At 39.2% G+C, this 27,017-nt stretch overlaps 1 protein-coding gene across 1 annotated transcript in view; it reads left to right on the forward strand.

Annotated features, from left to right (window-relative positions):
- The window catches only part of DDAH1 (dimethylarginine dimethylaminohydrolase 1), a 133,008-nt gene that overhangs the window by 84,890 nt on the left and 21,101 nt on the right, over positions 1-27,017 (forward strand). The window contains exons 2-4 of the mRNA XM_039246943.1: positions 6,076-6,175; positions 12,781-12,854; positions 13,673-13,792. Coding sequence (XP_039102874.1) covers positions 6,076-6,175; positions 12,781-12,854; positions 13,673-13,792 — 294 coding nt within the window. The remainder of the gene's footprint in view (positions 1-6,075; positions 6,176-12,780; positions 12,855-13,672; positions 13,793-27,017) is intronic.

Raw genomic sequence — 27,017 nt, forward strand, 5'->3', positions numbered from 1 at the left:
CTCAGGCATCCAAAAAGTTGAAGGGTGGTAATTAATAGGCAGGCTGTCATTGGTGAACATTCCTTATATGGTTTATACATTCTATTCATAATATTTAGCATTTTAATTATACTGCAACTTGGCATCCTAAGACACTAGTATACAGAAATGTCACCCATCTCTGAAATGAAGAGATCATAGAATCTGGAGTCATCTTGGATAGGATCTTGTAATACCAAGTGAATGTACAAAATTGGAAAACAGAAGGCATGAGCTTCATTTCTGATGTGGGCTGTGCTCTGTGAGGAGACTTTGGGAAAATCATAATCACACAGTGCAGTGAATACGAACATGAACAGATGCATGGCCTCATAAGGCTTGACTCAACAAATCAGTCAACTTCCTTCAGCCTCAGTTTACTCATATGTAAAATGAGTAGTAAAATGCCTACCCTTACTGCCTTTTCAAGTTATTGTGAGCATCACAACAAATACTTCATTTTATTATCAGTATATGTTCATAAGGTATATCTGCCCTACTGGCTTGTAGCTTCCCAGGAATAGGGACTGTGGTTTGGTGTTTAAATATATGTAGCCTGGTTTACAAAAAAAAAAAAAGTTGGCATTTACTAAATGTTTGCTGAACTGAAAGGTTGATTAACTGAGAAGAGATGTATGAAAGCATGATAGAGACATTAACTATTGTTATAAAATCAGCCAAATGTACACTAGTCCAAGTGGCCACAGGATCAAAGATGTGCTGATTGACAAGGAACATTAAAGTGACACAAATGAATGAAATGTACCCTTTTGAGTGTGACCAGGGACAACACAGTGTAACTTCGATATAGCAACAGTTTCAGGCCAGCTGTGCCTTGGCATGATAGAGGCATCACATCAGCTTCTTGAGTGGCTTCCTCAGCATTATCTAGGACTAGCAACAAAGCTATGCTGCTGTTCTTTGGCTCTTAAGAGCTAGACAAGAGTGTGAATAGGATGACAGTGTAATTTTAAAGCTCTGATAATATGATGAGTACTTGGAACGTTGAAATGAGCACTGAAAACCTAGTGGTGATAGTGTTGATAGCACAGCTCTTAGCACAGGGCAGATCTGTGGGGAACAGAGACATGTTGGCCACAGACAAGCCAATGCCCGTGTCCTCATTTGTAGTCATAACATCTGCCACCCCACTGAGCAGAGCAGCGAAAGGAAACCAGCTTGGCAAACAGATTGATATAGACCCTTAATGGGACTGCAGCACAAAACTGTTCCTCAGGCCTTGTGAGCACATTCGCCACATGCAAACAGAAGATATGAAACATTCAAAACGGTCATTTGTTGAAAATAGGCAACAAAGGCATCTTTGGATAGGGCCAACTGGAAAATAAAGAATAAAGAATATTGAACTAATGACAGTGCTTTTGCAAGCTACTGTGAATATTAGTTCCCAATAAAAATGTGTAAGGTTTTATATTTGTTTTAGTATTTTGTGTTTGGGGGAAATTTTGCAAGAAGAAAAAAAGTTGGGACCAAATGGTATATTTTTATCTTTTATTTCTTTTTGAAAGATAGCCAGAATCCAAGCCAAGCACTAGTTATTTTATGGCAAAACAATAACATCAGCAGCTACTTGTTTTGACCATAATATGCCAGGCACTATATATTAGCTTATTTGTTATGTAATTCCTGTTAGAGAGAAAGCACTATACAATTTGCATATTAGAAAACCGAGGCTCAGGAAGTATAATTCATCCAAGTCACATAACTAATAAGTGGTCGAGCCTGAGTTAAAATCCCTAGTTCTTTGCATTCACTGTGAAAACCCAAAAGGAGTGAAATGAGAAGACAGGATGATTATGTAAACATGAAGGACACATGAGGAAACAGAAATGAGGGCCATGCAAGAAGGTAAGAAGAGTAGAACAGAAAGTGTAAGAAAAGGGACCAGGCATTGAGAAAGAGTGGGAGTTCTTTAGATTGAGTCCTTTAGAGTGGTCATGTCTTCAGGAACTATAATCACTTTGTATCATCTTGGCTGATGCCCCTTTGAGTCCTGTGGGACAGCTTACCAGACAGACCCACTTCCCACGTTATCTAGTACCTCCGGGGGGGGGGGTGCGTTTTAAAACAGAGATTAGACAAAAAATCTACCATAGAGCCTGACAGCTTCCAGGAGCTGGAAGGAAATCAAACTGGAATGATTTAAAATTTAAATATGTCTTCAGTGTATGTGCTGTAACTTTATTGGCTTTGCAGAAAAGACTGTCATTTTAATGCACTAGAAACCAGATGGAATCTGTCACAAGGATGAAACATAAGAAATCTGTCCAAATGTAAGAAAAAAAAACAGCAGCTTTCTTTTGTGGGTCAGTTTCATAGGACAAGTATTTGTCACTGGGTCCACATAAGCTGATATTCACCAAAATAATAAAAGTCCGGAGTGCGTGGGTGGCTCAGGTTAAGCGTCTGACTTCAGCTCAGGCCATGATCTCGCAGTTCGTGGGTTTGGACCCCGCATGGGACTCTGTGCTGACAGCTAGCTCAGAGCCCGGAGCCTGCTTTCAGATTCTGTATCTCCCTCTCTCTCTGATCCTCCCTTGCTCATGCTGTCTCTCTCTCTCTCAGAAATGAATAAAAATATTTAAAAAAATTTTTTAAATAATAAAAGTTCTATCTAATGTTTATTCAGCAATTACAAAGTGCCAAGTGCTTTACATGTATTTAATCATCAGGAGGAGCCTAGGATATTGGTACTATTATGACCAATGACCCATTTTAAAGATGAGAAAACTGAGGCTCAAAAGTTAAACAAGCTGTCACTGACTAATAAGTAGCCAAGCTGGGATTTGAATCCCAGGCCCTTGGTCATAACACTACACTATGGAGTGCCAGTGATTTGTGTCACCCCATGATGACATTAGTACTCCAGGACCAAAAAAGAGAGAGAGAGAAGGAAAGGGAGGTAGAGAGGGCAGGAAGATCAAAAGGAAAAGATAATGACTTCAAAACTAGTACCAGCTTTGAGGAAGACATGTGGGTTGGATGGTTGGAAGCAGCAGAAGTGGTCTAAACCCATTGTGGTCAGAAAAGGAATCTGTAGGGGCGCCTGGGTGGCTCAGTTGGTTAAGCGTCTGACTTCAGCTCAGGTCATGATCTCACGGTTTGTGGGTTCAAGCCCCGCATCGGGCTCTGTGCTGACAGCTCAGAGCCTGGAGCCTGTTTCAGATTCTGTGTCTCCCTCTCAGTCTGCCCCTCCCCTGCTCATGCTCTCTCTCTCTCTGACCCTCCCCTGCTCATGCTGCTTCTGTCTCTCTCAGAAATAAATAAAACATTAAAAAGAAAAGAAAAGGAATCTAGCAAAGGGGAGGAGGAGCAGAGATGGGGCAAGAAGAAATGGGAGTACAAAGTAAAGGAATGAAACGAAGTGCATGCAGAGTGAAAAGGGGAGGAAGAAAGATCTTGTAAATCTTTGGAGTATGAAAATAATGTAGTTAAGTTTTAAATTAATTAAGGTTGTTTCTCTGATTTACCCTTTTATTTCCAATTTCATGGGATAAAATGACCTATTCAACTCAACCTTTAGAATTAATACTGTTTGTCTGACGGTTTTTCTGCACCCTGAGTAATGCTAAGTTCCACCCTGCAAGGTTAGTGTCTCAGTAAAAGGTGGGTGTGCTGTTTAGTTTGGGGTTTTTATCCCCTTGAAAGTTAATTAAGTCAACATTAACCATGGCTGTGTAACCACAGAATGGGCAGTTTCTTTGAAGGCTCATGGTTTGGATCTTTTCCTGTAAAAATTCCCGCTTCTATAGCTATATTTAGTGTGCTAACTACCTGAATAACTGGCTTGCTCTGGGTCCCTGTGTCACGGCAATACTGGGCCTTGTTTGCCTCCGAGTTTGCTTGGTAGAAACACTGTGCCAAGAGTTTGCAGTTCTCAGTGGACAGCCTCTCTCGTTTCTTCTCCAGAAGTTTCCCTGGAGTTAGCATTGTCAATTTGATGCCATATAGTTCTATGATTCTCAGAACTATTTACTTTGATATTTAATTAGTTTTTAAACCTGTTCATACCCTTAACTCTGAAAGTAATATGGGGTCATCAATGTTTGTATCCTGATGACTTTGTGTATATAGATGTGACTGAATAAGGAGGAAAAAAAGAAAAAGGTCTGGCCTTGCACAAAAGCCAGTTTTTTCATGCTGGTGCAGCTGTTTTAACTTTTAAGAAACCACAAGCATTTTATCCTCTAAAACTTTAATTTGAAAGACACGGGATTTTAAAGAAATACAGTGTTTCTGAAACTAGTATATATTAGCCTCCCTACTTCTGTTCTTTTTAAATTCTTAAGAATTGAATAAAGTTCCTGAGGTGGTATTACATATACAAAATACATGTTATTGCTGTGTTCCTAGTAATCTTTGAAATGTTAGGTTATAGTAGAAGCAATAGCATGAGACAGAAGATAACAATAGCTGCATTCTCATGATCTCTCTCCAAGCTCAGTGAATTTTCCATAGACCCAGAGGCAGATGCCAGAAGGAAACAGTTGTGTGTTTTCTTGGATTCGCTGTAGCCCAGCAAGCCCTGGTAATTGTTATTCCGCATTTTTTACACTACAGCAATGAGTCCCCTTCCTGTTAAATAGAAAAACCTATTCTCCTGTTAAATGAGAACACTAGATGTGTTTATTACAACATTAAGACCATTTTGTCCATGGAAATAATTTTTTATTGTTCTGAGTCACTCTGGTTTGTGGAATTTTTACATGAGTTCCAGCACAAGGATGAGATGATATATTTATTTTAATTTGTATCCTCTTTTTTTCTTGACTGCATGAACGTCATGCTTGTTGTCAGAGTATTGCCATATTTTTATTACTTAAGAAGGTACTCTGCTGTAGTTGTGTCTCCTAAACTCTTCACTGACAATTCACTCTGTGTCCTGGGCATGCTGTATTTTGGCAGAACTACCTGCTTCTCTCCATGTCATGGGATCTCTTGTTTTTCTGTTAGCCCCATTCATGTTTTCTCGATGTATATCTTTACCATCTCAAAAGTTGTACATATCTTCAGAAATACTTAAATTGTTTTGTTAAGGGGTACCTGGGGTGGCTCAGTTGGTTAAGCATCTGACTCTTGATTTCAGCTCAAGCCATCATCTCACCGTTCATGGATTCGAGACCCAGGTCAGGCTCTGTGCCAACAGCAGGGAGCCTGTTTGGGATTCTGTGTCTCCCTCTCTCTCTGCCCCTCCCCAGTTCATGCTCTCTCTCTGTCTCTCTCAAAATGAATAAATAAACATTTTTTAAAAATTGTTGAGCAGCTGGAAGGACTTGTATTAAACTGAACTTCAAAGGGCATTTGTTATACCTTAATTTTTTTTTCTTGCATTAAAATAAACCTCACTAAGAAGTATTCCCTAACTCAGCCCAGAATATCTCTGTGCTTTAAACTATACCCCGGAATCATAGAAAGCCCCTGAAATTCATTTTCAAGTATTCTTTTATTTGATTGCAATTATTATATTTGTTAATCACCTCTAGGGACCTAGGTTAAATTTAACTAGCAGTTCAGATTTACAGAGTAGCCTTAGATGTTCTGACATTTTAGAAAATATTTGAATGGAAAATAATGACTATCTTGTAGGCTGAGATTTCAAGTTACTGGTTATTGTCATTGATATTTCTTCCCTATATTACTCTGTGTGTATGCAATTCTGACTGACTGACTGACTGACTGACTTAAGGTTTAAAATTAAATCTTGTACTTTCTGGCAAGAATTGGAGGATTGGGTGTTCTGCCCTCTACCTTTTGTGACTCATATGTCCTAACTAGTCAGCCTCCAACAGAAAAAGGCCATATTACTGACTTGAGCATAGACTAGACAAACTAGACAATTTCTGATAGATAATTTCTTCTCTTACAAATGGTCGTGGATGGTCCAAATTATACTACCTATATTCATATATTCACCAGGCTTTATCTGTGTGCATGTGTGCACATGGGAGCATGATTCAGTGCTCAGAAGTTTTAGGTGATTGGTTTTCTTGTCAGAAAATGGTAGGATATTAATCTGAATCACTTTATTTTCAACAGGTTGACATGATGAAAGAAGCGTTAGAAAAACTTCAGCTCAATCTAGTAGAGATGAAAGATGAAAACGCAACCTTAGATGGTGGAGATGTCTTATTCACAGGTATCCTCGTCCTTACTTCCTCCTCTCAAAAACTATTTCTGATACCTGGCTTGTATTCACTTGTTTAACTCTAGGTTTTTTTAATTACCAAAGTAAAAATGCAAAATGCGGGGAAGCTGGAAAATATAGGAAAGCACAAAAGAGAAGCAAACAAAAATGACCTTTCATTCAAAGATAATCATTTCAATACTTGGGTGTATGTCCTTTTAGGACCTTTATAGGCATTAGTATTTCCTTATTTTTTACAAAAATGTTATCAGGGTGTACCTATCACTTTGTAGTTTGCATCTACTACATTCTACGGGGTAAGTTTCTGGGCTCATTGTTTTGCATTGTGATATCGTATGTGGTTTGTATTTAAAAGATTCTTTTTTTTTTTTAATGTTTTTATTCATTTCTAGGAGAGAGAGAGAGAGAGACAGCGTGAGCAGGGGAGGGTCAGAGAGAGAGGGAGTCACAGACTGAAACAGGCTCCAGGCTCTGAGCTGGCAGTCAGCACAGATCCCGACGCGGGGCTCGAACCCACGAACCGCGAAATCATGACCTAAGCGAAAGTCGGACGCTTAACCGACTAAGCCACCCAGGCGCCCCTAAAAGATTCTTAATTCAAGATGTGTCATTTACAAATAATTTTCTTCCTATACAGCAAGATAAATTTAAGTAATTTTCAATGTAAATTGATTTGGCTTCAGTGCCAGATGAATAATAGCAGAACTCATCCAAGTATAAACAGCTAATACTATTATTGATCTAACTAGAATCAGATTTTATAGTGGGCATAATATTGCTGCTAAAGAAACAGTAATTGTAGCATTTAATCTTTCCAACTCTTTTATGATCGTATGCTTATTTTGCAAAAGTCATGTGCAAAAATCTGGATCCCCAGGTTAAGTCTAGTTATACTGATAATTTGTAATTTATAGTGAGAGTTTACTTTCCCCTGAACATCAGAGAATGAATACCTGTTTCACAGATGGAGCCCTCCCATCAAGGACTGGTTCCCAGGGATTTGGGAAGGTAGCCCAGGTGCCTTACTAAAAGCATGAAGTTTCTCAGAAGTCTAAGGTTTTAGCTGATGTGAATTTTATATTGAATCCCTTGTATATAGGCAAAATATAGCCATCTTCATTTTAATACAAAAATAATATTTTGTGTTACTTACATTTTGATATAATTAATATTCTTGGAGAAGAAGAGGTTTTTATCCTCTTTGCTCAGTGTCACATACCTGTAGGTGGGGCCACTGTGTTGCTGACCTCCAGGAGGCGCCTTTCTTATCACAGGCTTAGGAATAGAACCCCCTGGAGTTGTGTCCTGCACAACCTGTGCTACCACTGCCATAGGCAATGGCCCTGCCTGTGGGGCGTGGTATGCACACCTACTGACCCATAAGAATACCGAACCAGGGGTCAAGGGGGCCTACGCCACATTCTCAGCTCTGGCCATGCCCAAGCAGACTCAGACATTCTTTCGAATCTGCCTAGTAAGTTTCCCTTAGAATATTCTTTGTGTCTCCCATTGATGGCACTTCATTCTTTTTGGCAGCACAGAACAACAGCCTGTTTCTCTTAGAAAATAGGCTTTTGTGAAAAGCTAGATGTGTAAATCCCACTTCTTACAATAAAACCCTTCTTTACCGGAACATAGCTGTATAATAAATACCTTGTAAGCAGGTACTGATAATATTTGAAACGTGGTTTAAAGCAAGCTGTGTTCACAGCCATTTAGTTATCTTACCAGCTGAGCTGAACAGATTCCCTGAAATTTTCTCCGTGTATCAGCACAGCGTATTCCCAGAACCTCTTCCTCTGCTCACAGGTCTTTCCATGGCATTTCAACCTTCATGTTTGTGCCCCAGCTTCTAATTAAATACTTAAGCATCGAGCTTGCCTTTGTCACCATCTAAAAGCATTTTTTTGGTAATATTCAATCCTTAATATCTTGAAAGTTATTTTACTCAAAACTGAGATCCTGTTGGGATATTAGATCTCTGTCTGCTTGGCATCTCTGATGCCACCTGACGTCTGGTCCTGCCTTCTGTTTCCTACTGCTCAATTTTTTTTTCCTTTTTTAAAATTGTGCCAAAATATATATAACATGAATTTGGCATTTCAACCATTTTTTTAAAGTTTATTTATTTTGAGAGCATGAGCAGGGGAGGAACAGAGAGACAAGGAGGAGGAGGAGGAGGAGGAGAGGGAGAAAGAATCCCAAACGGGCTCCACACTGCCAGCTCCCCACCTCATGAACCATGAGATCATGACCTGAGCTGAAAGCAAGAATAGGGCACTTAACTAACTGACTGCAGCACTCAGGTGCTCCTTCCATCACCACTCTTTGGATTCAGCAGAGTCAGGTAACCCTTTCCACATTTTCTGGGTCCTCTTTCTTCTGTAACTCAGAGCTTCAGGGTACCTGGGGGACACTTGATTTGTGTTCAGGTCATGATCCCAGGGTTGTGGGATCAAGCCCTGTGTCAGTCTCCATGCTGGCATGGAGCCTGCTAGGCATTCCCTTTCTCTCTCTCTCTCTGTCTCTCTTCCCTCCCTCCTCTCAGCCTGAGGTAACCACTGCCCTGCATTTTGTATGGATCACTGCCTTGTCTTTCTTTGAGTTTTACCTCAATATACGTATTCCTAAATTATATGCTATTTAGTTTTGCTTGTTTTATAGGTTTATGTGATTAGAGTCCTACTATAGAAACTATTCTGTGATTTGTCTCTTTTTGATCCAACTTGGTGTATGTAGCTAGTGTTTCATCTTCACTGCTATATGGTATTCCATGGAAAAACCACACCGCAATGAATTTATTCATTTTACTTATGATGTCTATTTGAGTGTTTTCCAGTTTTTGTCTCTTTTCTTCAATGCTGCTGTATACATTCTTGTGTGTGTCTCCCAGGAATGTGTATAAGAGTTTCTCTAAAGTAAACAATTAGAAATGGAGTTTCAGGTGATAAACTTTTTACTCCAGGGAAATGTATATCATTTTCTTCTTGAATCTGTTGATGTGATTAATTACACTAATTGATTTTCTGGTATTTGGTCAGTCTTGCATCCCTGGGGTGAAATCAAACTCCATTGTGATATATTCTCTTTTTCTACAGTGTTGGATTTCATTTGTTAATTTTTTTTTCAAGACTTTTGTTTCTGTGACCTGTAAGTTTTCTTGCTTGCTGTCCTTGTCTGGCTTTGGTAAAAGAGTTCTCTTAACCTCATAACATGTATTGGGAATATTTCCTGTTTCCATTCCCTAGAATCAGTACTATTTGAATGTCTCATTCCTTGAACTTTGATAGAATTTACCTGTAAATAGGCCCTGTCCTTTCTCTGTGGGGAGTTTTTAAACTGATTTAGTTCCTTTAATGATTGCATGACTATTGAGGGTTTTCTGAGTCAGTTTTCAAGAGTTCTGTTGTCTCATAATTTATTTTTATCTAAGTTTTCAAAATATTGGGTATAAACTTATTCATATCTTCCTAATATCCATCTTAAGCTTCATAGCACTATAGCTATGTCCCTTTTTCATTCATAATGTTTATTTGTGCCTTCTTTCTTTTCTTTTGTGTCTGGGGTCTGTTGATTGCATTAATCTTTTCAAAGAACCGATTTTGGGTTTTGTATATTTCTCTTGTATATTTCTTTTCCTCTTCCTGTTTCTTTAATTCTTTCCTTCAAATTTCCTTATTTTTATTTTGTTCTTTGTTTCTTCTATTTCAAACTGGAACTTTGTCTCTTTAATTTTGAAACTTTTCTCATCATAATGCAAGCAGTTGAAGCTATGTAACTTTCAAGTACTGCTTTAGCTGAAGCCTCCCTGATTTGATATATTTGTTATTAAATTTTAAATGTTTTCTGATGGCCATTATGATTTATTATTCGACCCATTCATATTCTTTAAAAAAACATATCAGTCATTATTGCAAGTTGCTGGGACACCTAACTCATCACCCTGATAGTTAATAAGAGAAAGAAAGATTCAGGCATGCAGCTATATTTCCTTTATGAATTCTGTTTTCAGTAGACCAAGTACTTGGTTAAGAAAGTTTTTCTTTGGGGCACCTGGGTGGCTTAGTCGGTTAAGCCTCCGACTTTCGCTTAGGTCATGATCTCACGGTTCGTGGGTTCGAGCCCCGCGTCGGGATCTGTGCTGACTGCCAGCTCAGAGCCTGGAGCCTGTTTCGGTCTGTGACTTCCTCTCTCTCTGACCCTCCCCTGCTCACGCTGTCTCTCTCTCTCTCTCCTAGAAATAAATAAAACATTAAAAAAAAAAAGAAAGTTTTTCTTTTTAGAATTCTAGCCAGTAAATGTAGATTGCTAATAAAATAATGATCTGGGTGATGATCATCACAGGATGTTAAAACCTTTATATGAAAGCTTGATGGGGGACTTTATAATGGAGGAATCAGGCTGACATTTATTATAGGCAAAGAATTTTTCATGGGCCTTTCCAGATATCACTGGAACACACAGATCATTCTAGTGTCACTAAAACGTGGCAGTCAGTCATGTGCCTCATGATGTGGTGCAAGAGTGCAGCCCCACCTCAGAAGTAGTCCTGTCCAAAAAAAATCTTTTGAACAATAATCTAATTAAGCATCTACATGAAACTCTCAGTTTAATGAAAATACAAAGAATAAAGGAACAATTTCATGTTAGATGATACACAGGGAAGCAACCAGTCAAATCCAGTTTGTAGGATCATCAGCAGGATAAATGACCTGGCTTCTTCTATAAAAGAATGAAGTGAGAGGGTGAGTTGATACAGAAAAAAGACGACATAAGAAACATAACAACAACAATTTTTTTTTAATATTTCAGTTCTAGAAGTTCAGCTATTTTCATCAAAAAGGCTATTTAAGGGATATAGTCAACCATACTGCTAGAAACAGAAGTCAAACTTACTTTTTAAAGAAACAGGAAGTTTGCTTTTCTTTGTACTTTGCTCCTTTAGTCTTTTAAAATAGAAATTGTATGGAAGCCCCATTATAAATTTGTTTAAATTTGCTTAATCCATTAAATGTTTTTCCTGAAAATTGTGTGTAAATCTAATTTATAAATCTGTTTTTATCTTAAAATAATTAAGAAATTTGGCTTTTTAAATTTCAGCTGACTTTTTTAATAAAGTGAGTAATAATACTTTTTCAAATAAAAGATCTTTCCCTTAGTTTTTATTTGTATGTAATGAGTTTTCTCAAGGGACAACACAAACATACCATTACAAAAAGAAACCCAAAAAAATGTGTCAGTGTGCCACCAAGGAATCCTCCATCTGCCAACAGAATAAGCCATTAACTTATCATAACATCATTTGACCTACATCATTTACCTATTTTATAAGAGCATCATGAGGATTAAAGTTGTAACATTATGAAGTCTATCAAGCAATTATTTCTACGTGCTTTTCTCTTCTTTATCCTAATGTTCTGGATCAAAATGTATACTGATTTCAATTTGAATATTTTTTCACATATCATATAGAATTCTTTTTCAAAGTATTAAGGGAGATTTAAAAACCCCACAATTATATATTGCCTAATGCTACCTGCTATAATTATTTGCTTGCCTCTGAGTAGGAGACTGTTTGCATTTAGGGTTTTGTCTTATGAGAAGAAAATTTATGGAATTTCAGAAAAGCCAAATAAGTAGAAAGTTCCATTCTTCTAAACTTTAGTGCTTTTTAGATAGGCATTTCGATTTGAAACAAAAGGTAAGGGTTTTAAGGACATTTCTTAGAAGTCAGACCTGAAGACCAGTCAGCCCTAAGCTCGCTTTACTGTTTCTTCACCCTTTACATCATCATTATACGAAAAGGAATCTGACTTCATCACAAATGCCTAGAATTATTAACTTAGTGGGGGGAGGGGGAAGGAAGCATTACTAACTTGCCATTGCTATTAATTTTTTATTACACATTAATGTGTTTAATTCTATTATTTCCTAAGTAAAAATTTTATTCTTTTATTGTGGTAAAATATACATAACATAAAATTTGCCATTTAGCTATTTTTAAACAGACAGTTCAGAGACATTAAGTACATTCACATTGTTTTACAACTATCACCACCATCCATCTCCAGCACTTTTTCACCTTCCCAGACTGGAACTTCATACCCATTAAACACTGACTTCCTAGTTCCTTCTCCCCTCAGCCTCTGGCAGCCACTGTTCTACTTTCCACGTCTGTAAATTTGAAAAAGTTTTTCTAAGGACAATATGGGTTTGCAAGCATAATTTGTTCCAGAAACATGCTTGTATATCAGAGGGAATTTCAAAAACCATTGGCTCCATTATGATGAAGTGGCATTCAGCGTCTCGTACTACTCATATTGCAAGACATCACTCATTTATCAACTTTAAGTTTATTAGAAATGCTTGCTCATCTTGCAGAGCACTCACAGAACAAGTTTCTTGCAATCCAGGGCTTTCCTGTAGTTTGAAATCAGATTTGTGTAAAGAGAGCAGGGGATCAGAGTACAAGCAGAGCTGCCTTCCGTTATAGTAAAGAACTGTGTGGTGCTTTAAGGTCATTATTTACAGATAAAGAAATAGTGTGCCGTCACTGGTGCCACATAACTCACTGTGTTCCATGACATTTATTATAGGCAGAGAATTTTTTGTGGGCCTTTCCAAAAGGACAAATCAACGAGGTGCTGAAATCTTGGCTGATACTTTTAAGGTAGGTAAAGGATAATTTATGCCCAGCATACAGTAATTATTTAATAACTATTCATAGACACATTGAATCAATATGTCATGAATAATGGTATCTATATGCCACCAGCTTTGCAAAATAATTCCTAATTGTACGTTTGCTAGAAGTTTTAAGAGCTATCAGATTCAAATTTCTCAGTAAATAGGCTGCATTGGGCTACAGCAGCCACGAAAGACAGTTATCATGGACTTCTGTTTTCTCCCAGTGTATAATCATGCAACCACCTGGCAGATTACCTGGCACGGTAAATGACTTTTAAAAAAAAGTACGGGGACCCAGCTGACTCTAACGTGAAGTATGTAGATTTTTCAGATTGAAATCAAAGATCACTTGTACTTGGGTACTTACTATGTGCTGGAAACTGTGCTAGATATTGCACATACATCCTCTCACGGACCCTTTACTCTATTGATTATTAATAGATTGGCTCACCAGACGACTAAGAAGGGATATAAACCCCAAAAAGCTCTTCTCACCTTGAGGATTTGAGATTCTAGTTTGCACAGGATTTTCAGACATATCCTTCCAGAGTAGCCCACTCCATGGGTCAACCAGCAAAGCTAGCTGTTGACAGAGTCACACATGAGTGAAGGCTCTGCACTTTCTTCTTAAAAGTAGTCTTTATTTAACTGGCTATACCAAAACCTACAGGTCCCAGTTCTTCTTCCAGATATTCAGGGTCCCTGGCATCCTCTTTAGAAATAGGCATATTTGTGGGAGGTTTACATTGGTTGTAGAATTATTCTGCAATGCCAAACTGCTTGTTTCTGTTATATGCATAGGACTATGCGGTCTCCACAGTCCCGGTGGCTGATGCTTTGCACTTGAAGAGTTTCTGCAGCATGGCTGGGCCTAACCTAATCGCAATTGGATCCAGCGAGCCTGCGCAGAAGGCCCTAAAGGTAGAAACAAAACTATGCTCCTTCTAAGTGCAGCAGGTAGTGCCTGCCACATGGTTTTTCTAATTCTACTGGGTGGGCAGCGAGCAGGAGTGGGGGGAATAGACTAGGCTGTTACTTAAGCTTTCTCAGATCTACACTGTCATGACCTCACATTCGTTGAGAACCAGGAACACCTAAGTGTTGGAAGAACTCTTCACTGGTGAAGCATTCTTACTCACCCACCAGGTTTCCTAGAAAGGTCATGATTCAGAATAAGAAATACCAAAACTCATCACAGTTATTGCCTCCTGGAAAAAAGGAAAGCATGCCGCCAGTAGTGCTTTTCTTAGATAAGGTAGTTGGTACACAAGAGGTTGTTCTATTATTCTTATCCTTTTGTATGTCTGAAATATTTGATAGTAATCTTTTGGCAAGGCATGATTCAGAAGTGCATAAAAACCTTAACTTCTTGGGGCACCTGAGTGGCTTAGTCGGTTAAGCGTCCGACTTTCGCTTAGGTCATGATCTCGCGGTTCGTGGGTTCGAGCCCCGCGTCGGGCTCTGTGCTGACTGCCAGCTCAGAGCCTGGAGCCTGTTTCAGAGTCTGTATCTCCCTCTCTCTCTGACCCTCCCCTGTTCACGCTGTCTCTCTCTATCCTAGAAATAAATAAAAATATTTAAAAAAAAAACCTTAACTTCTTTGTTTGTATTTAGAATACTTAAATTTTAGTACAGGAATTTGTTTTATTTCACAGGTAAGAATAGGAGAGCACAGAAAAATTATGATTTGCGTAAATCACACAGCTAGGTCAAGAGTGGAAGTCATTTATAATGAAAAAAACCTTCCATTGCTACAGCGCTTTATAGTCCAAAGACCCATTCCTTCTCTGTAACTAACAGCCCTGTGAGATCATCTGGACACTCTTTCAGGGCAAAGACCATGTCTGTCTTGCTCACTCTTGTTCTCCTTCATGCTTGGCCCATGGTAGGTTCTTAATAAATGTCAGGTGAATGGATGAATAAATAAGTGAGAGAGGCGATAGTATCTCCATTTTGCCAATGAGAACTAGATCAAATAACTCACACCAGGCCACGAGGCTGGCACTAAATGGTGGGCTGGAATTGCCACCCCTTCCTCATGATTTACTGAAGGACTAAAGATAGAAACTCCTCTCAGAGGCAAAGAGAGGAAGCCTGTGCCCCAAGGTGCACAATTAACTTTTTTGCCCTTTTAGGTCTTTACTTGTCTACCTCAGTGCTAGACTTGGTGCAGTTTGTCTCAGAAGAAATCATTGCCTGCCATTTACTGAGTTTTCCCCCTGCATTTTCTGCAGCTTCTTCAGCCAGCTCTGCTGGCCTTTCCATCTTCCTTTCCTCATACCATATCTTTGATTGTATTTCTAAGACTTTTAACAATTATTTCTGAACAGCCTGCCTCAGAATTTGAATTTGGTGGCTTTTTCTGTGCTCCCTCTAGAGAATGTCTTTTGTTCTGCTTCATCTGGAAGGCTATGTCAACTTCACACATATAAAAAGAGTGGTGTCTTGAAAGAAAGTATTTGATGGATGATATCACTCAAAGGATCTGGAAGATTATTTTTCTCCTCAGGGTCTAAATGTGGTGTTTATCCATGGCAGCTGGGTTGGCCAGCACTTATCTAAAATTGAGTATAAGGGAGGGAGAGGGCTAAAACTGGCCTATACTGTATTCTTGTGTTAATTAGCAGAAGAAACCTCTTATGGGTAGACAAATTTCAAAAAGTAGCCCCAACTGCCATTCTGGATAGACTAGATCCCTAACTCAAGTAGCTTGCTCCCTAACTCAGATAGGTCCATAACTCAAATAGTCTGGAAGAGCTAACATCTGACAAATTAAGAAATAATACAATTATGGTTAACTAACAAAACATTATATGAAGTAATCCTGACTGCTATTCACAGGACAGGATGGAGCTCCTTTAGGCCTAGATATTGGGAGAGAATTTCACAGACAAAAAATTGGGCTAAATGTGGGTCTTTTTTTTTTTTTTTTTTTACAAATAGTTTATTGTCAAATTAGTTTCCACATAACACTCAGTGCTCATCCCCACAAGTGTCCTCCTCCATGCCCATCCCGCCCCCCCCCCCACATCCATCAGTCCTCAGTTTTCGTCAGCATTCAAGAGTCTCTCATGCTTTGCCTCTCCCCCTTGTTCCTCCCCATTTCATTTCCACCCTTCTTCTCCCCCTTGGTCCTCTGTTAAGTTCCTCCTAATCCTCCTATACGTGCAAACATATGATATTTGTCCTTCTCTGCCTGACTTATTTCGCTCAGCATAATACCCTCAAGGTCCATCCATGTTGCTACACATGGCCAGATTTCATTCTTTCTCATTGCCATGTAGTATTCCATGGTATAGATAAACCACATCTTCTTGATCCATTCATCTGTTGATGGACACTTAGGCTCTTTCCATGTTTTAGCTATTGTGGAGAGTGCTGCTATGAACATTGGGGTACACGTGCTCCTATGCCTCAGCATTTCTGTATCCCTTGGGTAAATTCCTAGCAGTGCTATTGCTGGGTCATAGGGGAGTTCTATTGTTAGTTTCCTGAGGAACCTCTGCACTGTTTTCCAGAGGGGCTGCACCAGTTTACATTCCCACCAACAGTGTAGGAGGGTGCCCGTTTCTCCACATCCTCGCCAGCATCTAGAGTTCTCTGATTTGCTCATTTTAGCCACTCTGACTGGGGTGAGGTGGTATCTCAGTGTGGTTTTGATTTGTATTTCCCTGATGAGGAGGGATGCTGAGCATCGTTTCATGTGTCTGTTGGCCATCTGGATGTCCTCTTTGGAGAAGTGTCTGTTCATGTCTTCTGCCCATTTCTTCACTGGGTTGTTTGTTTTTCGGGCGTGTAGTTTGGTGAGTTCCTTATAGATTCTGGATATTAACCCTTTATCTGATATGTCATTTGCAACTATCTATTCCCATTCCGTTGGTTGCCTATTAATTTTCTGGGTTGTTTCCTTGGCTGTGCAGAAGTAAATGTGGGTCTTAAAGGATTTGGCAGGGCAAGATTCAGTGAAACAGTATTCCAGGTGGGGACACAGTATAAGCAAAGACTGAGCCAGATACGTACAAACTAGTCCAACCAGTGAAGAGTTTTCCTGTGAGCTCCTGAAGATACAGCTGGATGGAGCAGATGGAGTCTGAAGAGGTAGGGACTTAAAAGTGAGGAGGAAGAAGATGAGTTTATCTCCAATGAAGCATGACTTCTGAACATGGGCTTCTGAACAGAAGGGCTTGTATTGCTTTAGAGATGTTGAACCATTATTCCTTTTGGGGAAAAAATGAAGGGGGAAGGCCCTGCAATCCGAAAAGAGGACCACTGATAACCTGGAAAAAGAAAGCCAACCCCCAAGTCCCATTGTATGCCTTAGTAACTTATTGCCTTTTCTCTGTTCATCTTTCCCTTCCCATTGTCATGTCAAGACCTCTAAGGTCACATCTTTTAAGGGCATCCTGTGTGGACTTTATAGGCCTCCTTCCTGTAGAGTTTGAGTTAGTGTTAATAATGATGTTCACTCTATACTTGAAACCTTCTGTGTCAGAAGCTATAAATAATCCTCACTAGAAAGGTATTCACTCTTTGGAGATCATATTTTCCATCAGCAAATGTGCTTCCTAAACCATGTGTCTGTAGAGTTGGCAATTGCCTACCTGCCATGTTTATAGCATCAAAAAGATTCTCTTATTTGTAGTAAAGCAGACAAACAAACCAAGAATAGTGAGATCTCCATTCAGGCATGTTCTCAGGTTGGAAGTAGGTGGGTTAGTGAAATTCAAATTTAGTGAACCAAACTGTTTATTTATTTGAGAACAGTTTTGGCTTCTGTATTAGAAAAGTCAATAAAATTGGTATTGCTCTAAGTCCTACTAGTAATTTGGAGATATTAATACTGATATAGATAGGCAGAAAAACAAATGGATAGAAACAGATCATTTGCACATAGTGAACGCTTATTATTTTTTCCATTTCACAGGTGAAGATATGGAGATTTGATGAAATAAAACATTTTGAATACAATCTCATGGCTCTGGAATCAGATTTCCTGGGCCTTAATTTTCCTCTCCCCAGTTGCCCACCCTACTCCATACAATGTTCTTTTTTAATTGGAAAATTTTTCCCAATTATTTTGCCATAAAAGTGTTCTGGCTGGGCTTCCTCTTTCTCCTTCTGTCTCTCCATCTACCAACTACTTTTTCCCATTGTTTGGCTGTGATGTCCAGGATCTGACCCATCAGGAAAGATGTGCATTTGGCCCCAGATGTCTGTTTTTCCCTTGCAAATCTTGATGTTTCTGTAGAGAAGCCTGTGGCCATTTGGGCATCTCTTTGAAGGGCATAGCACTTAAACAGAGGTGAATCGTGCCTTCCTGTACCACACACTGAGAGCTTGAATACTTCCCACATCTGTCACTGCTTGCTGAATACTTGCCTCCTTCAGAGCCAGAAAACTATTTCTTATATATTCATGCAAAGCTGAGAGCCCAAGGGTTTCTGGTTAGTCTTATTACATTTGAAACACTTTGTAATGGGTTGCAATCGATTCTTGGTTAATGAAGTGGGATCTTATGGAGATAGTCATCATATCTGTCTAGGCTGTAGTAGATTTAACAGTGAGTGCATTGTATATTTAAATGAAATCATCAATCTAGGAAGACTTTAGCAACTCTCTGCTAAAAAGCCAGAACACATTTAATACAGGGCACATTTAATACATATTTAACACAGAGTATATTTAATGAAGGGAAGGAAAAAAGGACATATTATTACTGCATTTTCCTGTGAAAATGGTACTGGAAGTTAGGTTGATTTGAACAAATACTTAAAGACATTTGACATCAAGTTTTACACTTGAAATACAAAGTTCATCTTTAGAGCAATCTGTCCATTCTGTAGTTTTTTTCCCCACACTTTCCATCATTCTGCTCATGCCTCTGGGCAATTATACCTTCATCCTGCCCTTCTCACCAAAAAATACATATTCTATTATTTCATTCGTTTAAAGTTAAAAGACAAAACTTTAAGGGGTAAAGGAGTTGTTATCCAGGGGACTATTTTCTATGTTTAATTTTTAAAGTTACAAAATTATGTGTATAATGTATTATTGGATGTGGGCTGAAATTAATTTACATAAAATAATTTTCCAAAAGCTGGGTCTAACGTTAAACCCTTGCTTTACCTGCTACATGAGTCCTATCTTCCTGCAGACTAGCTTGTTTTTTATTTTATTGATGAAGAAAAACAAACTTTTACCCCTTGAGCACATCTCCCCATTTTCCCTCTACCCCAAGCCCTTATACACGTTAAATATATACAAGTTTTGTCAATTATACCTCAATAAAGTTGGGAAGGCAAAGACATGACAAGTAGATTTGTGCTGCATCTCATCCATTTTTTTTTCTAGATCCGTTCCAAAATTGACTTCCTTTCCAGGAACCTGGATTAATTCTATGTTCTCTGCCATAAGAGGACAGACTAATTCCTGCTCTCTGGAAGGACTCACAGTATTGATTTTTAACTCCATCTCGTTGGTGGCATTCAGTCCTCCAGGCAGTTAAGGGGGAAAAAAGAAAGAAAGGAAAGACAAAGGGAAGGAGGCAGAGAAGGAGGGAGGGTGACATTTAGCTGAAACTTTCCCAAAACTAATGAGATGAGGAAGCTCAAAGCTGGAGGCCCCGTGGTACTGACAGGTTGGGGGCCTGTGCCATCTGCTGGCCAGGCAGCAAGAGAGGCATTCTCACCTTCCTATCCCCTGGGGGAAACCATCTAGTTTCTCCTTTTGGCATCTGCAATTTTGTTTATTGGTCTTTTTTTAATTAAAATTCTGTTCTTTTGTATCATAATGATTTATTATTTTTAAATGCTTTCGATAGAAGTACTAAAAGGATGTGGTGAGAAAAGAATTATGAGATCACCACTCTTTTTTGTCTTTGTCATGTAAACGGAGCTGAAATATAGTAAATGGAATTCCAGTAGACTTGTAATTTTAAATTAAGATGCTCATAATGTGTCTTGATGGAAATGTCTTTTGGTTTCTTATCTACTTCCTGAAATAACTAACTGCATTTGTAAGATTTCTTGAATGAGGACATGGGCTGCTTCACAGTGAACTTAAATTGCACAGCACGAAGCATGTTTTTTCTTTTAAATGACTAACTATATAACAGAGGTCACTCAGACAGTATTTCCTCTCATTTTGACTCAGCATCAGCATTGATTTTATGTCCAAAAATGTCCATGTTATTTTATAGATGGTCACATAAAGAATGAAGATGGAAAAGCCCTTAATATGTCTGGATTTTGTATGTTTTTTTATTGCCAGGAATTTCCTTTGATGACAACTGGAACAACAAATAGCAAAAACCAAAAGACAGAATGAGACCTAACTAGTATCAACAGGGTGATTGAAATGGAAAAATAAAGACTTTGCATTTCTAGTTGTTGTTGTCACAGGGAGTTATGGTGTGTAGCCACAAGATTTCCCACTTTGGGTCTCTGCTGTGAAATACATGCTGACAGTCCCATTGTAGGTTTAATTTAGTCTTATTATTTGGTTGTCTGTTCTAGTTGTAGTCACCAGATCCACAAAACAATGATTAAAAAAAAAAAAATCTACCATGCCTGAATTAAGAAATTAACAGAAAACCAAATAGGCTCTGAGTTTGTAACAACTGTTTATGCTTTTTTCCTGGCAGCAGTTGCCTTTCTGACGATATTCCCAGAGCTGTATGCCAACAAGGCTGGGGTGGCCAAAATAAAATACTTTGGCACGATTGGGCCGTAAATAATCTGAAGCTGTGAGACCAAAACAGCCATGCTGCTCTTCAGCACTAGTTCCAAGGCAGGAAGAACGCAACATTGGCCAAGTAGGAGAAAGGGAATAATAATAAGGTTTTATTCTCTTGAGGTTTCAAGAAAATTTCATAGGAAGAAATTACATTTAAAGTACTATTTATTCTGTCCATTATATAATGGAACATCAAAAAATACTCAACAGACTTGATGGGATGTTGTAGGGGGAATTCAAGCATCTGTTGGGTGGCCGAACAAATGTCCTTTGAATGGGCCTTTGAATCCAAGACTCTTGCTTACAAAAGAAAAGAACTAAGTGACTTTAAATGAGAGGTTTTTAAGGAGAGGTATGGTTTAACACCACCTGTGGAACTTTCTTTTTTTTTTTATTTTTTTAAATGTTTTATTTATTTTTGAGAGAGAGAGATAGACAGCATGAGCTGGGGAGGGTCAGAGAGAGGAGACACAGAATCTGAAGACAGGCTCCAGGCTCTAAGCTAGCTGTCAGCACAGAGCCCAACGCGGGGCTCGAACCCACGAACCGTGAGATCATGACCTGAACGGAAGTCAGACATTCAACTGACTGAGCCACCCAGGTGCCCAAGAACTTTCTGAAGACACACTGCCCTGGATCTATCCCAGAAAACTCTAACATCCTGGGTCTGGGTTCAAGCCTGGGAATCTGCATTTCTTTTTTAATTTTTTTTTTAATGTTTATTTATTTTTGAGAAACAGAGAGAAAGAGTGTGAGCAGAGAGGAGCAGAGAGAGAGGGAGACACAGAATCGGAACCAGGCTCCAGGCTCTGAGCTGTCAGCACAGAGACCGACACAGGGCTCAAACTCACAAACTGCGGGATCATGACCTGAGCCAAAGTCAGCTGCTCAACTGACTAGCCACCCAGGTGCCTCTGGGCATTTGCGTTTTTGAAAAAGCTCCACAGGTGATTCTGGAGCACAGATGAAGTTGAGAGCCACTGCCCTCAAAGATTTCTGCAGCTTCCAAAAGCACCTAATTTAATATCCATAGTAACACACACCTGAAGAATCCAGCCACTCTGCATTATAGGTACAAAAGTATGCATTCCACATAGCAATAAAAGTAGAGAAAGTGTCATGATTAAAGCCATCAAAAGCTAGAAATGTCTTACCTTCTTGCTGCCTAGAGTTCAACATTGTAGAACTTAAAATAATAACACCTAACTGGGTAATAGTTTGAATGCCAATATTTAATCCATTTGGTATGCTGAAATTCCTTATTAAAATATTCTGAGTGACCAAAAAATCACTGTCATCATTCTCTGAGGACAGGATATTTGCATTTGACTCATGTTTCCATACCCCCTCCCCCAACACACACACACACACACACACACACACACACACACACACACACACAGAAAAATCTAACAGGAGCTGATCTCAAGGTGTGAAGATTTGTGCCTGAGAGACAAGAAGGTTAAACTTTACACCATTATTGATATTACAGAAGAACTTACCTTTAAAAATAATAGTATGTTGGGGCGCCTTGGTGGCTCGGTTGAGCATCCAACTTCAGCTCAGGTCATAATCTCATGGTTTGTGAGTTCAAGCCCCACACTAGGGTCTGTCAGCCTGGAGCCTGCTTTGGATCCTCTGTCGCCCCCTCTCTCTGCCCCAACCCCACTGACACTCTCTCCCTCTCAAAGACTAAATAAGCATTAAAATAAATAAATAAATAATCATATGTTGATTCTTGTAAAGACACATAGTTGTCCAAAGGACCAAAATGGCTACAAGAGAACTTAGCAGATAACTTAGAATCTCAATCCATGGGTTTTCTTTCTGGCTCTGCCACCATCCCCATGGGTGACCCCTGTCTCCTGTCCTCAGTCTCACTCTAAGCAAAGTTGGATCAGCCTCACTAGAGAATGAGAGGTTCATTCCTTTCCATTGGAAATTTCAGGATGGGCAGTTAAGGTGAAGGACTGTCTTGAACATGTGGATGCACAAACATCTGGCAAAAAGTAGCAACCACTTAATTTTAAAGCACCGAAAGCAGGGATAGTTCCAAAATGGGTTGACTATAGACTGTGATCACCGTGACATTGTTCTTTTGATGGCTATGGGTGATTGAAGACTTGTGCTTAGCTGAATATCTTCATGCCTGTTTGAGGACAGAAAACCGCAGAAAACTCCAACCCATTTCCATGTTTCTTTGAGGAGGCATCAATGGCATGCAGCTGTCAAATTGGATATCTAACAACAACATCATTTTCTAATTTATACTTAAAAATCTAACAGAAAAAGAAGGTGAAGCTCCCAAAAGCCTTTGTTACCATCCCTTTTGCAGAAAGACTTTTTAAAAGGCAATTGAAGGGGCACCTGGGTGTCTTAGTCAGTTAAGCGTCCGACTTTCGCTTAGGTCATGATCTCGAGGTTCATGGGTTCGGGCCCTGCGTTGGGCTCTGTGCTGACTGCCAGCTCAGAGCCTGGAGCCTGTTTCAGACTGTGACTCCCTCTCTCTCTGACCCTCCCCTGCTCACGCTGTCTCTCTTTCTCTCTCTCCTAGAAATAAATAAAACATTAAAAAATAAATAAATAAAAATAAAAGGCAATTGAAAAAATGAAACGGACGATTGCAAAGAGTCACAGCTGAGCTTGAAGCTTGAGCTTCCTATTACTCTTTATTGAGCAGCAACTATATGAAAGATACTGCCTCTAGCACAGGGGACACTGAGATGAGTGAGAAACAGTCTCTGCCCTCAAGACCCCTCCAGCTTAATTGAAGAAACAGGATAGGACATGAAGATATACATACTGTCACAGTATAACATAAGATAAATCACAATAGGCACAGAGTCCTCACAGATAGGATAGGATTATGAGGAGGGAGTGATCACAGAAGGCGGGAGTCAAAGTCTGAGAAGACCAGAATGAACAGCAAGCCTGTCATAGGAAGGAGTGATTATTACAAATAGGACAACTCGGGAAGTATCTATTTTACAATCCATAGACAATGGCTGGAGCAAGGACTGGGTGCAGGGAAAGAAAGTTAAGTTTCCAGACATAAGTTGGGGCTGGTCCAGAGGTCAAAGAATGCGGGATTTCTTAACCGCAGGCTGTGAGGAGGCACTCAGAGTTTTTAAGCAGAGGTGTAAAAGCTGAAGCTGGTGTTTCAGAAAAATCCATCTGGCAGTATGCCTGTAACGATTCAACAGGAATAAAGATTAGGAGTAATAAAATTAGTTCAGTGCCATCACACAGTCCAGAAATAAAGAAGAGGAGGGTCTGGACGAGGAAGTAGCCATGAAAATAGAAAGGGCCGTGCAGAAGCTGAGTTCCATTTAGAAAAGTGATAGAACACTGTGACTGAGGGATGTGAGGGGCATGGGAGAAAAAAGGAGCAGATCAGCACTTTGACAGATATTTATAGAATCCTTTTCTGTACCAGGCATTGTACTAGGTCCTAGGAGACAATGATGAACAAAATGACTTCAGAAATGACTCCCAGATGGGGTGACTTTGGTGGAATTTTGGGAAAAGAGTTCCAATCCTCCCTGTCACCATGAACTCAGTCCTCCCCATCCACACAGAAATAAACCATAGAAAATCAGTGGGCAGAAGTATGTTGCTGGATTTCACTGACCTAGATTCACATTTTGGGAACTGAGCTATACTCGGACATATTCAACTGACAGGGGCTAGGGTAGACATCCGACATCTAAGCTTGTAAGACACTAACGGGGTTGGCTTCCATTTCACTTTCCATTGGCGGCAGTCCATGGCTCATCCAAATTTGGAGTCTCTGCCCTTTACTTCTTTCCATTTATTTATGTTTTTTATCTTTATCTAGTCATTCTCAAGTCACACCAAAAAAATCACTTTAGTATTTGCATGCCCTCCATCTCCAGCAGTGTCCTATCATTTTTTTGGGTGAAGTGAGTTGGCAAAAGATTGCCTCCCTCCTCTGGAAAAAAAAAAAAACAGGATGACTTCTGTGTCATAGCTGAAATTGTGCATCACAGCATGGCCTATGTGATACTCTCAGCCATGCCAATACCAGTACCCTTAATGTTGAAGGGATTAGGAAATGTATCAGTTGAGCTAGTTGGGAGGATGGTTGAGTTTTGGGTTACTGTTTCTCTGTGGAAATCACATGTATTACATGCCTTAGATGTTAATAAGTATCCTATTGCTTGGCTGAAGGTTAACAAAGCATATGGTAAACTATAGACCCTAAATTAGAAGTGACATTTTAACCATGAATTCTTCTCCAGCCTCTAAGGAAACCATCTATACTACCTCATATGATACTAGAATTTGGACCATCCCTAGAAATAATGACATGCAAGAGAAACAAATTAAATTTGCACCACTTTCCTGTAAAACCATTCCACTAGTGTTACCCTGCTATTAATAATCACTTACTATACCTCTCCTTATTTTTATCTTTCAGAATGTCATATTAGTCCAGCAGTCTTTAAGAATATTTCTAGATCTGGGGCATGGTGGGGGCTTAATCAGATGGGCATCTGGCTCTTGATTATGGCTCAGGTCATGATCTCAAGGACATGGGGTCCAGCCCCACACTGGGCTCTGTGCTGGGCATGGAGCCTGCTTGGGATTCTCTCTCTTGTTCTCCCTCTGCTTCTCCTCAACACGCGTGTTCAGGCACATGCTTGCACTCACTCTCTCGCTCTCTCTCTCTGGGGAAAAAAAAGAATATTTCTAAATTTACTTTTCATTTATGGTCACTGGATGCTGCAATTGAGGCCCACTATTACTCAAACACTATCTGTCTACAGATGTTAAAAAAGGAAGCTTTGGAAATATGTTACAACAGCCATTCCCTTTTAATCTCTTTCTGAAGTGGAATTAAGTTTAAAGCTGTGGCCACAAATCCAGAGGTGACTCATCATACAATTTCAACAACAACAAAAAAAAAGCCAATTAGATGCTAAATGAAAGGTATTGAATCTATTGCTTTTTGTGCATGTTTTCTATTCACTCATTTATTTTCAATCCACACTCTGACAAGTGATAAGAGCTTCATATAGCTCAACGTGTAGTTGTAATATCGGTAGCAGTAATAATACCTTTTAGGTATAAGAATCATGTTAATTTAATTTGAGAAGTCTAAGCTGCTGGGTTTTAAACTTTAGTAGACCCAAGGATCACCCAAGGTGCACATTTGACATGCATGTCACATTCCTGAGGTTCATCAGGAGAAATTCTGATTCAGCAAGACAGGGATGGAGCCCAGTAACCAGTGCATGATTTGGGTGCAGGTAATCCATAGATCACACTGTGAGAAACACCGGCTCTGTCTGGAATTCACAGAGTGAATAGAAAATGCCACCTGCTATCATTCAAAATAATACCATATTGAGTAGAAATAACTGCACTTCAGAGAAATAGCTCTCATGGGAAAGAAAACAATGTAGAATTCCACTAGATGACTGAAATACAAATACTTACAAAGAGCTCACTTTTCTCTAAAATCATGTGTCTTGTTAGGGGGGAAATGCTTACAGAGTAAAAGATACATACCATATGTTACATCTGGTGCCTTTCTCTCTGTTGATAACACTTGCCTATTAAAAACAATGTATCTGAAGTGAGTTATTGCTCTAATTCTCATTAGGCATAAAGGCCATCAGACTTGAATAAAAAAGACTACCTTTCTTCTGAGCGCTACAGTCCTCTGGCTTAAAAATAAACATGATACTAAATTCTTTAAGTAGGAATAGTGGAAGAAGGAAGGAAACCCAGATCTCTTTTTGGATAAGAAGTTTGTCTGGTCCCATCCTTCAGCTTGTTAAAGAGAATTTGAGAAGGGCTTCCGGAGAGCAACCAGAGCTAATTGAAGTCAGAGATTCCATAACCAGCGTCGATTGCACAGAAGGATATGGCACAGGTGTTGATGGGCAGCTCTTCTTTGCTCTTCACTAAAGGCTGAGCTCTGAGTAAGTGTGTCTTATAGAAAATTGCATCTGGAGATCTTAGAGGAGTATTTTAAGAGTTACTGAAATGCTGAAATGCACTGCTAAAAGATTATTCATTCATTCAACATTCAACAAATGTGTACTAAGCATCTACCACATGCCAAGCACTGCTGCAAAGCACTGCACAAAGGGCCAGTGGTATAACTGTGCCTCCCTGGAAGCTTTTCAGTAATCATCTGTCTTTCTGGGATGACTTGGATACTTTGACTTAATTCAATTTGAACAGTATGTCAGTCACCTAAGAGATCAAAATATATATAATGGAGATATGTGTGTATGTATATATATATATATATATATATATATATATATATATATATTCCTTTCTGAATCAATAAATGACTGCCAGCTAATTGCCTTTTCCAGCTTATTATTCCACCTTTCCTTTTTAAATGAACACATTGCCACTTGGAATAAAGTCC

The sequence above is a fragment of the Hyaena hyaena genome, unplaced genomic scaffold (genome assembly GCF_003009895.1).
Source record: "Hyaena hyaena isolate Hyena2069 unplaced genomic scaffold, ASM300989v1 scaffold_286, whole genome shotgun sequence".
Lineage (NCBI taxonomy): Eukaryota > Metazoa > Chordata > Mammalia > Carnivora > Hyaenidae > Hyaena > Hyaena hyaena.